This window comes from Bactrocera tryoni, unplaced genomic scaffold (assembly GCF_016617805.1).
Source record: "Bactrocera tryoni isolate S06 unplaced genomic scaffold, CSIRO_BtryS06_freeze2 scaffold_7, whole genome shotgun sequence".
NCBI classification, from domain to species: domain Eukaryota; kingdom Metazoa; phylum Arthropoda; class Insecta; order Diptera; family Tephritidae; genus Bactrocera; species Bactrocera tryoni.
This window is the reverse complement of record NW_024396366.1, coordinates 14,567,683-14,580,111: the sequence shown is the minus strand read 5'-3', so window position 1 is coordinate 14,580,111 and position 12,429 is coordinate 14,567,683. Positions and strand designations below refer to the sequence as shown.

Sequence of the window (12,429 nt, the reverse complement as noted above, 5' to 3'; positions counted from 1 at the left end):
TCCGCATATCTTTGATATTTGCTGGCCCTATATTCTAAAGACCGCACTCCTTTTGGAGGGGGGTGGTTATCTCGTCCAGGTCCAGGCCAAGTGGTTTTTACATACATTTGTATGGAAATACGTGTTGTATTTACGCTCATATATGTACAATATGGATACATTTTTGAAATTTCTTACCTCTCGATCTGGTTGAAATCAAATTAACTGCCTTGTTCACGCTTGGCGTGGCAATAGCGTTCACAAAAAATGTAATATTTTGAGAAAAATTACATTTTTTCTTAACTTTTTCTTTTTTAAAACGCTCTAGTAAAGTAAAGTATTTGACCTAGGTGGGTCAAATAAATTGCACCAGTTAGGTAATTTAAAGAGCTTTCAGGAAATGTATAATTCGCCCCCAAGGCCCCACCGGGGGCGTAGAAATAGGCGAAAATGGGTTTTCACCATGTCCCCCCTTTTGTTTCACTACAGTTGGGGGGCATGGGCCGGGGGGATCAAAACCATTTTGCGAGTTAGATCACCCCTGGGGCTTTCAGGAAAGCCCTCAACCTTCCTTTTATCCCTACCAGTGGCGTGGCAATAGCGTTCACAAAAAATGTAACATTTTGAGAAAAAATACATTTTTCTTAACCTTTAAAACGCTCTAGCGGCTAAAGTATTTGACCTAGATAAACATACAAACCAATTTGGACATGTAACGAACATGAAAACAGATAAATCAACCGTGCGAAGTGATAGAAACATACCAATGTTCATATATTTTCATACAAAATATATGGGGTCTAGCCAAGCACCATTGGTCGCAAGTCGTTTACTACACTCTAAATATATTTAAATAACATTTAAAAACAAAATATGCCTGGCCAAACCCGAGGGTCTCGATGAGGGATATATGCGTCCACAAGTAGATATGTCATCCGCAAAAAAATTACAAATATTGTTCTACAAAACAGCAATCGTTTCAAGTAGCATCAGCAGCGTCACAAGTCAATAGGCATGGCAGCCAAATAGTCGAAGCCGAAATTTGTAGAAAAATACACAAAAACAACTTTTTCATTCATGAACGCAAGCGCACTTTCAACAGGCAAACTCGCTTCATTCACAAAAGCAAACACCTTGTTTCAGACAAGGCGATTCCCTATCGTGCGACTTTTCAACCTGCTTCTGGAGAAAATAGTTCGAGCCGCAGAACTAAATAGAGAAGGTACCATCTTCTATAAGAGTGTACAACTCCTGGCGTATGCCGATGATATTGATAGTTAGTTCTGCTTTCTCCAGGCTGGACAAGGAAGCACAGAAAATGGGTCTGGCAGTGAACGAGGGCAAAACCAAATATCTCCTGACATCAAACAAACAGTCGTCGCACTCGCGACTTAGCTCTCACGTCACTGTTGACAGTCATAATTTTGAAGTTGTAGATAATTTCGTCTATCTTGGACCCAGCGTAAACACCACCAACAATGTCAGCCTAGAAATCCAACGCAGAATAACTCTTGCCAACAGGTGCTACTTCGGACTGAGTAGGCAATTGAGAAGAAAGGTCCTCTCTCGACAAACAAAAACCAAACTCCAAAAGTCACTCATAATTCCCGTCCTGCTATATGGTGCAGAGGCTTGGACGATGTCAACAACTGATGAGTCGACGTTGCGAGTTTTCGAGAGAAAAGTTCTGCGAAAGATTTATGGTTCTTTGCGCATTGGCCACGGCGAATATCGCATTCGATGGAACGATGAGCTGTACGAGATATACGACGACATTGACATAAAAGACGAATTGACGAAAACACTCCAGCTCTGAAAGTATTCGACGCTGTACCCGCCGGGGAAGCAAGGGAAGAGGAAGACCTCCACTCCGTTGGAAGGACCAAGTGGAGAAGGAATGTCCAATTGGCGCCACGTAGCAAAAAGAAGAAACGACTGGCGCGCTGTTGTTAACTCGGCTATAATCGCGTAAGCGGTGTCTACGCCAATTAAGAAGAAGAAGAAGAAGAAGAAACACCTTCTCCCCGAGCATACCTTTGCCTACAAGCGTCTTTTCGCGACGATGGCAAAAGCTAAAAATCCTAAAATGAACAATTTCTGATATTTGTATGAAAAGGAAAAAGTGACAACCCCGCAAATATATGTAAGTAGTCAAATATATTAGAATAAAATTAACAACATAGTTTATTTGTCGATATTCAAGTCGAGAAATGTGTCAAAGAAAATGTTCAATATTCCTCTGATTTATGTGTATAGTGGATCCCGGTTAAGTAGTACTCAGCTTAAATGAAAATCATCTCTCTTAACTGCCTATATCTTGCTGCATCTCAAGGTTTGTTTTTTGAAATACATACGCTTAAGTATCCGCACTCGCTTATGTGCCATATTATATTTTTATTTTTAACAAACCACAAAAATCTGTATCTTTGATTATGGCACATAACTGGGATTAAATGTATTTGTCAAGGAATGTAAAAAATATTTTTAGGCGGCTTGCAAAAATCTGCGTCGATTTGTATGCAAGCTCATCCATTTACATACATATTTACGCTAGTTTGTGGGTAAAGATGTTAGAGCGGCAAGGGAAGCGGTGACAATCGGCGATCGTTCGCTTTTTTTTCGGCACAACAATTTTTTCTACCAACAATACAATGTTGTGACGCTTTGTCGACGCGTCGGTCCGTCGACACTTTGACTCTTTGACAAACGTGAGTTTTGCCATTGGTTGTGCGTGTCAACGGAAATTTCGTATGAAGCATTGAGTGTACATATTTTCAAACATACATATGTTGCATGTAGACAAATTTACAAACATTATGCGTATGGTCTGTGATATTTATTTACATGCACACATAATTATATACGAGAACATGTGCGACCGCTAGATATTTTAAGATAATATCAAAACTTTTAATGTAAATGTATAAATTTAAAACTAATTACCTTAAACTTATATTAATTATTTAGGTAATAATACAAAATTTACTATATTTTTAATGATTTTATGGAATCATCATGAAATACATATGTAGGCAAATTTTAATATACTTACATACATACTTATATACTAAGTATATGCTTTGATACCAAATATATACCGGGCATCTATAAATTATATGCCGAGTCGGTTGCGCATAGAAGATAAACGAATCTGTAGGCGTACATTCCTTTACATTGAAATTAGCATATAATAGGTTGTCAAAAAAGTCTTGCGGTATTTTTATTGATTTTTTTTTTATTGAAATTGAAATGAATTTTTGAGGACTCATGCCCAGCTCTTGACCGATGCTACGGCTGCTACTATGCCGATCTCATTCGACCAATTCAGCGATTTTATCGCAATTTTCGACGACAGGCCTTCCGGAGCGTGGCGCATCTTCGACCACCTCTACACCAGAACGAAAACGTTAAAACCATCGTTGTGCGGTGGAAATGGAAACTGTATCGGCTCCATAAACTGCACAAATTTTATTGGCGGCTTGAGATGCATTTTTGCCTTTATCGTAGTAATACTGTAAAATATGCCGTATTTTCTCTTTATTTTGCTCCATGTTTGCGACGCTATAACTCACGAACGACTTAAAAGAAACGGCAATCAATCAAACACGTGTTAGCGCGTGAAATGAGCTTTCCATAAAGGTATAGCGTGACCCGATGCTACGAATAAAACTAGAACTACGCGCTTTCAGCGCCATCTAGCGAAAATACCGCAAGACTTTTTTGACAAATTAATATTTCTCATTTAACACCGAAAATGCTCAATTCTGCTATTTTCGAGTTCCCTGCTGCAAAACTCTGGTGAAACACGCTTAAAATTTGTCTGAGGTGAAACTCCCTTATCTCTGCCGAGTACCTCTGCGAAAAGTTACGATATCTAAAACGTGAACCTTCTCTATGATAAACGTTCTCTGCTGGCATGATGGCATACGTGAACGAGTAAAGAACGTACATATCCATTCGTTCGAATCGTCATTCGAACGTAAACCACCAATCTTAACAGACAAATTTTTTTAAATTTTATGTTTCTCTATAATTTTTAGTAATAAAGCACTTAAATAAAAAAAACATTGTATGGAATATCTCAATAACAATTAAAAAAAAAATTATTTATATGAAAAAATCTTTTGTATTTTAGTTGAAATTAAAAGTTAAATTATTTACCAGGTAAAGGACATATACATTTTTGAATTAAATTTATTAAAGAATACTTTATTTGGTCTCTTATCATTTGGTCGATTGCGGTGAGGCGGTTTGCTACCCCGGTGTCCATTTATTGTGTGTGATAATAATCGCAATTTTGAGGGTTGTAACTTATTGTAAATTTTATGCAGATGTTATGTAATGCCTCACAAACGTTGACAAATTTTCCACTTTTGTGGGGTGATACCTTCCTCTCTTGGCATATCCTAAAACTCTGCACCGTCTTTTTAAGATTCCAATGCTTTGTTCAACGATACATCTACAAAGAAAATTTTGTTAATGAGGATTCATAATTTTTTTTTTTTATACCTACGCTATTGTTATCTTTTAGCTATCTCCGCACTATTTTTTTATCCCCATCACTTTCACTAGAGCTCAAATAAAAACCAAAGTTGGATCCATTTTGATATTTAATTAGCTTTTGTTAGTTTATTGAAAATTTCGCAACACTTTTGACAGTTCCATATCTATTGTGACCTAAAACTACGATCCAAAGTAATGTGGAATTCAAAAACTATTGTGAATTGAAAATCCATTACGATCCGTTTGCTATCGTATGTCATAATGCCAATCACCGCATACGATTGACGTATCACGTAATTTTCTTTCGTATTTTTGCCGATCCGTGCACGAATGGAACGATTTGACCGCAACTTTCGCTGAAAACTACTTGAAAGCCACTCAATCTAATCGGTGCCTACTCTAGTTTAGTCGATATTAGAAGGAAGACATATTTTATCATCCCTAAATTCATTTGATAGTTGTATTATATTTCACATAGAAATAGTAGAAATCCATACCAACTTATCTTCAACACGATTTAATCGGTATCCCAAGGTTCCCTTTATATCTAGTAGGATTAGATATTTTTTTAACTGAACTCGCTATATCCGTTAAACAAATAAATTTGTGAATTCTCAATGAAAACTCATCGGAACAAACGATGTCGGTCAAAACAGCTGGGATTTAGAATGGCATCCCACGATTTCGAGGTTAAAATGGGTATGTACGGGTAAAGGAGGTCCTCTAGATCAAAAAAAAAATAAAAATATATATATATGTATATATATATATAGTTGCCGCAGAATTATTGTTTTTGAGATACATATTTGCATTTAAAGTTCGAAAATTCAACTATTTAAAATGGGAGTTTCTCCGATTTACAAGGAATTTTACACTAATCTTTTTAACTTTTATATCCACTAACACTTCTAATTCGGTTCGACACATTTGTTTGTTGTTACCATATTTTGGAATGGAATAAAAATAAGTAAAAAAGGAAAGATTATACCGTCAATATAAAATTCACTATTGTTTGATGATTAAGGTAAAATCTTTCAGAATTTTCATAATCTTGATAAATCCCGGTGTAGGATTGGCCAGGGTTATTTTTTTGAAACGCGGGTGAAGGCCTTCATAACACAAAAAGGAGTTCAACACGAAAGTACTGGTGTTGGTCGGACCAGAATAATTTTTTTTGAAGCGCGGCGAGGGCCGCCAATCCGAAAAGGAGAAGCGCGAAAGAACTGAAGACGCCCAGGTGTTAGTCCGATCAAGGTTAGTTTTTTTGAAGCACGGCCGAAGGCCTCTAACACAAAAATGAGTTCAACGCGATGGTACTGAAGACGGCTAGGTGTTGGTCCAACCAGAGTTATTTTTTTGAAGCGCGGCCGAAGGCCATCCACGCAAAAAATGAGTTTTACGTGAAAAAAACTTGAATCACCCCAGTGTTGAATCGACCAGGGTTATTTTTATGAAGAGCATCCGAAGACTACCAACACAGAAAGGAGGTCTATGGGAAAAACTAATAATGTTTTTTTTCTGCCATTGGGGTATTATATGTTTTCTTTATTTCTTTTGGTTCATTTGGAAAATATGTACATAAGGTAACATTGATTATTAATTAGTTTGCAACCCTTTTGTTATTGTGTGATCGAATGAAATTGAAAAAAGTTAAATATTCAATAAAAGTTATTTTTGCACTATTAATTATAAAATAAATAAGTAGAAATGATTTAGTGAAGTGTTCGTGGATTAAAAGTTTAAAATATAAGTGTAAGATTTATTATAAATCGGAGAAACACGCATTTGAAATAGTTAAATTTGCAACTTTAATTGCAAATATCTAAAACAAAACATAAGCCAGGGCCAACTATCTCCAGGACCTCCTCTATCCGTACATACGCATTTTAACAATGAAATCGGGGGATGCTATTCTAAAATTTACCCGTCAGAACTACTTACTTTGATTCCTCAACACGAATATAGTATTTTATATTTTGTATGAAGCTTTCACCAAATATTTGAGAATACTGTTGGGACATTTAATATATGTATGTATAGAAATGTAATGAAGTAGCTATTGAAAATTCTCAGGCGTTTTTGAAAAAGAAAATTGTTTGGGATGCGTGATTTTACTTATTTAATTTTTTTTTTTTTTGATATTTCACTTAGAAATTAACAATTGCCTGTACCGATAACTGCAACGAAATTTATAAGGAAAAAAGAGATATGCGTGCGAATTCGATTGCGGACTAATTACAATTAAATTCTTTATTCCAGCTCATATTTCATTTATCCTAAAACTTAAGTTAAAGGGATAAAACAGTTGGAATGTAAGTATGCATATTTGTACAAAAAGAGGTGAGTATGATTCATTTTATTAACTTATAGTAATAGATTAAGGTGAGTATGTTTAAAATTATTAAGGTAAGTATCTTTACGCAATAAAAATAAAACTTTATAATTCAAATATAATATTTAGAAAATTTATTTAATTTTAACTCAAAGTTTTTTCGTTTTAGCTTTGAAGATAAGTCGCTTGACGCGACAGTCAGTATATAAACCTACATAATTTCATTCACATTCGTAATTCTTAGCCTTCAATTATTCCTGTCATTTTATTCGTGTAATATTGAACGGCTCGGAAAGGTCCTTCCCGATCCTGATGGAGCTTTTGGTATTGCTCAACGTCAATTTACGCAGCCGCAATAGTTTTGTGGTGATACCAAAATCAGTCATTGCGGTATAAAGGCTCCTTTTCATGCTGTCAAAAGCAGCTTTAAAAACGACGAAGAAGTGGTCTGTGTCTGTCCTTATTTCATGGGTCTTTTCCAAGCTTTGGCGCATGATGAATTTCTGGTCAGTTGTTGATTTTTCACTGCTCCATCGTCATCAATTGGGGAATCGGGTTCGCCTTCTTCTGACGTTATGCTGCCTGCCATTCAGCAGGCTGGAGAAGTGTTTCCTCAATATTTTTAGTATGCTCTGGGCATTAGTTACCAGATTACTTCTGGGGACCCCTGTCGGCCTTGACTGCGACACAGCACTCCTCATCGTACCAGCTGTTATTTTGCTTTTTCCCAAAAACAAATGGTTTCGTTTGCAGATTTACGTAAGAAGCTTGAAATGCCGTCCAACAGATCCCTTACACAGAGTTGCTGATGAGTGATCTCAGAGAGCAAGAGTGAAAGTCGAGTAGGAAATCATACGGCTGTCTGTTAAGATTGCAGCTTTTTGACTTCGAACCTTTCTTGTGTTTGTTGATGTATGTTTTTTGCTGCGCAAAGGAGGGTGCAACAAGATTGTGATCCGAGTTGATGTGAGGACCGAGGAACGTACGCATGTCTAAACTGCTGGATACGTATCTTCCGTCTATCACAACATGATCGATCTGGTTGGTGGCTTTTCGATCCGGAGACAGCCAGGTAGATTGGCGAACTTTCTGTATTGGAATCTATTTATAAAGATAACCATATTTCGAGCCCCGGCGAAGTCGATCAGCCTCAACCCATTTAGGGATGTTTCATCATGGAGGCTGAATTTACCGACCGTTGTGCCAAAGATACCTTTTTCGTCTACCCTGGCGTTAAAGTCACCAAGCGCGAATTTGACATCTTGGCAGGGGTTGCCCCCATAGGTGCGCTCCAAGCGCTCATAGAAAGCATCTTTGGCCGTCCTTCTCTTCCGTCAGGGCGTGGGCATAAATCCGTTACATGTTAAAGAGCTTCGCCGGAACTTGGGGGCAGAGTCTCTCCCACCACGAATCCCACACCGCATTTGCGCTCCTTTATATGACCACTGTAGTAAATGCCACAAGAACTTACCTGCCTCAGTCCTTCTCGTCCATGGCACTTCTTGGACTGCGGTGTTGTCAGCTTTTGTGACGAGGACATCTACCAGCTGGGCAGCGGCACATTCCCAATCAAACAACCGGACATCCCAGGTGCATGCTCTTAAATCATTTATTACGTTTGCTATGGTCGTCACCAAAAGAGGGTTTCTCTTCTGAGGTTTTTCATTTATTGAGGGCGTTTTTTACGTGGCGGGTCCCAAACCCAACGCACAACCATAAGGAGGGATGGTTCACCATCTTATTTTAGCTCGCCTTCAAACGGATCTTTGGCTATCTAGAGGAAATTTTGTTTAAGACCGGAAGTCGTGAGCTTCTTGAGCCATATATGTATAATATAAAAAAATCGCTTGTGGCCACTTCCAAGTGAATGGCAATCAGAGGACTTTCCTCACTAGCGTGAACTTTTACACTTGACTACATCCTCCAAAATAATTATTCATCAATACTATTTTCCAAACAATTTAATTCTATCCCAAGTTTGTTTATTTTTTTGCTGCGTAGTGCAGTTGCTGTACATATTTGACAACAATTTCAAAATAACAATGGAAAAAACTAACATTATTTGTACCGACTGTATCAAACATATTGAAGACAATTTTTATAATTACTACAGTATATCGAGACAGGCAATCCCGCGTTGTGAGAGAGCAATCAGCTGAAACGTTTCTACAGTAAAAATCCAAATGCTACGGTATCCTACGGCAAAGCGGAAGGTAGAAGCGTTATTGCCTGATCATTTACATTGCGCTCCCATAAGATAGGTCCTATCAGCTGACACGGGCCACGGGGTTTACGTTTTTCGCTGATCCAGCTATAAGGAAACGAAACGAGTACTTTCAATGCCATTCTTTTCTGTCTCGAAAATTTTGCAAAAAGCTGCAAAGGTATAAGATTCAATACAATTCAAAAAGCATAAGGTGGGATCAAGCGGTTTAGCCCATTAGGTCATCATAGTTAGTTCCTTAAAGTGATTTTTGTTGTTCGCTGCTCTAACTTGACGAAATATTTAAATTAATGAAATTGTGTTCCGATTTTTATAAAAATAAAGAAAAACTGCAAAAGACGGCAGTGACATATCGAGCACCTTATGTACACATATTCGTTGTTGCCATACTAACTGTTCACTTGACTGAAATACTTGCAGGAATGCTTTGTTCAAAGCGAAATTTTTTGTAAATAAGTAAATAAAAAATAAATACATAAAATTTGTTAAAAGTGTTATTTTATTTATATATTAATATATTTTTTCTTCTTAATTTAACAATTTATTAATAGCAACACTACAGCTGTCAATTATCGTCGTCAAATTTAGAAACAGTTTCAATTTAGCGATAACAGCAAGACTGCTGCCGTGAAGTTGTGCTGATAATGTTTACCTCAATTCAGTAAGCAGTCTCTAGTCATTATTTAAACACTATTTGAGACATCTGGAAGTAAAGTCTCAAATTGTGACCAGTTAGTAGTCGGAACATACAGCCCTATTCTCATGCCCTCACAAAAATCACCACACTCACTATAGTGATGTTTCTCACTATAGTGAGGGTTACCTTATGCAGGCGAAAATTCAAAAGCTCAAATGCTCACTATTATCACAAATATTTGTGACGTGTGAAAGCAGCCATCATAATACAAATTTACCTCAATATTTGTAATTTTTTAAAAAATATTTGAGTGTTATAACTAGCATGGAGGAACTGTTCTATGTGTATGCGGCAATTCCTGAGGAGAAGGAATCAGGGGGTAGGAGGAAAATTTTGAAGGGTTTACGAGACAAAAGCGATCCTTTTACTATGCAAGACACAATATTTATAAATACATTTCGATTCCCAAAATCGCTATGTAAAGTACTTATAGGTGAATTGGTGCCGCATGATGTGCAGAAATTGAGTATATCTTTTGATCTGCGTTTCCTGGCGTGTTTGTATTTTTACGGGCATGGCTCTTACCAAAAATGCGTTGGTAATACTTATATGCTCTCTATGAGCCAGTCCTCTGTGTCTAGAGCTCTGCACTTTATTTCGAAATTAATTGTGGATGTTAAGGGCAGTGAAATTTATTTCCCTTCAAGCGCGCAGGATGTTTCAGATACAAAGGAGGGGTAAAATAAATTAATAAAAATAAATATAAATAAATAAATAAATTTTTTCTTAAAGATTTTACACGAAATTTGGGATCAAGGGCACAATCGGCGCAATCGATTGTACCCATATTGGGATTGTTTCACCCTCAAGCACAGACGCCACTACTCCTCTCTCACTTTTCATGAACCGGAAAGGATTTTACAGCCTTAATGTAGAAGCAGTACGTAATGTTCTATACTATACAAACTACTTACCAATCCTTCTATTAATACATATGTATATATTTGCATTTTTGGCAGGTTTGTGATCTTCGACTTCTGTTCACTGCTGTCAACGCGAGATATCCCGGGTCTTGCCATGATTCTGGTATTTGGACCACATCCCCAACACGTATGCACCTCACAAGTACCTATAATATGCAAAGTGTTCGTGGTTGTTAGGTGACCAGGGATATCCATTGGAGCCATGGCTGTTAAGGCCAGTCGCTGAACCTTCAAATGCAAGGGAAGTGCGTTACAATAAGTTGCACGCCAAAGCACGTAATACCATTGAGAGAGCCTTTGGTGTTTTGAAGTCACGATTCCGGTGCCTCTCAAAACACCGCATTCTTCATTACAGCCCTGAAAAAGCGGCTTTGATTCTTCACAACATTTTACTGAAGCATGGTGTGGCTGCAGACCTTGGCTTCGAAGAAGTTTTAGAAGAATCGCAAGACACCGAAATTGTTTTCGAAAACCTCAATTTTAGGGAGGGTGCTAGAGTAAGAGAACGTTACATCATGTCTTTATAATATACTTACATATGTATGTATATATTTCCAGTGGCGTTATGTACTATAAATATAAGTATATACATATATGTAAGTTACTTACTGTCTCTGTACATTTTACTTCTTCTAAGAATGAATAAAAAGACATCTACATATGTTTAAATAATTCATTTTATTTTATTTAATTTTTTTTTTATTTTTTTACATTTTTATTATTACTTATTTAATTTTTCAGATAATTTAGACATAACCTCTGACAGAGAGGTTAGTGCTTGTGCCATTTGGTTCAGCACCCCTGTCATCTGCACATTTTGCTCTACAATTTTCCTTTGTAGAGCAATGGCCTCCTCCTCTCGCTTTTCTCGATCCTCCATTTTTTTTAGCACTGCTCCAAGCACTTTCGCTGCAGTCAATTTTTCAGAAGGGATGTAGGAAGGCGATGGCATAGGAGAAGATAAGATGGGAGGAGATAAGGAATCTGGAGGTGAAGGTTGGGAAGAAAAATTTAGAGAAAGAACAGGAAATGCTGGAGCAGGCGAAGCGACTGTTGGTGAGGGTGCTGGAGCAGGAGATGGGACTGTTGGTGAGGGCGCTGGAGCAGGCGATGTGACTGTTGGTGGTGGCGAGGAAGCTGGAGCTTGCGCTGTATTTAAATACAACGGCAAAACCTGTGAGTATAAAACGGACCAATTATTGCCTCATGTAATAATAAAACATATAGTCCGACAAATATTAAATTAAAATATTACCTGGTGACCCAAAGTCGCAACACTCGGCAATCTATCCACGGCTGCTGCCCCAAAAGTTGAAGTTGCTTGCTCCTCGAATTCGGTCATTCCATTTATCGGAGAGCCTCTCCAGCCGCTTCTGCATGTGCCGACCAAAATATTTGCAGCCCTTGAGGGTTGGTCGGAGTTAGCTTCCCCCGTTGCAACTCAGGATACTGCTTACAAAAGATTATATAATGTTGCAGCTGCTCCTGAGTTGTCCTTTCCGTTTTTGTACTCCTAGGAATATATGATATTATTATATATATATGTATGTTTATTTAAAATTTGCAAAATTACTTACATATGCTGATTATCCATTTTTGTTTGTTTATTTTTATTAAAAGAGCTGGTTGACAGCAAAAGGCTCTTTACCTCACGTGGTGACTTTTTTAAGCTTTTTTCTTATGAGGTTTGAGCAAGAATAGCCTCACAAAATATGCCTCACAAGAAATCTCTCAGGGGCTGATAGTCTCTAGTCTGTAGTCACAACAGATT

At 37.5% G+C, this 12,429-nt stretch overlaps 1 protein-coding gene across 1 annotated transcript; it reads right to left on the bottom strand.

Moving 5' to 3' along the window:
- Positions 1 to 11,379: 11,379 nt before the first annotated feature.
- On the bottom strand, positions 11,380 to 12,029 carry LOC120781796 (vegetative cell wall protein gp1-like). Its single transcript, XM_040114018.1, has 2 exons — positions 11,914 to 12,029; positions 11,380 to 11,832 (listed from the first exon to the last, which is right to left on the bottom strand). The coding sequence occupies exons 1-2, from the start codon at positions 11,998 to 12,000 to the stop codon at positions 11,380 to 11,382; spliced, it is 540 nt and encodes a 179-aa protein (XP_039969952.1). The 5' UTR covers positions 12,001 to 12,029.
- Positions 12,030 to 12,429: the final 400 nt, after the last annotated feature.

What these genes read in the sequence shown, in the direction of transcription:
- LOC120781796 (XM_040114018.1), bottom strand. Translation starts at nt 12,000, where the DNA reads ATGACCGAATTCGAGGAGCAAGCAACTTCAACTTTTGGGGCAGCAGCC. An exon ending in TTGCGACTTTGGGTCACCAG is followed by an intron (nt 11,833 to 11,913) that starts GTAATATTTTAA and finishes TTATACTCACAG; the next exon opens with GTTTTGCCGTTGTATTTAAA.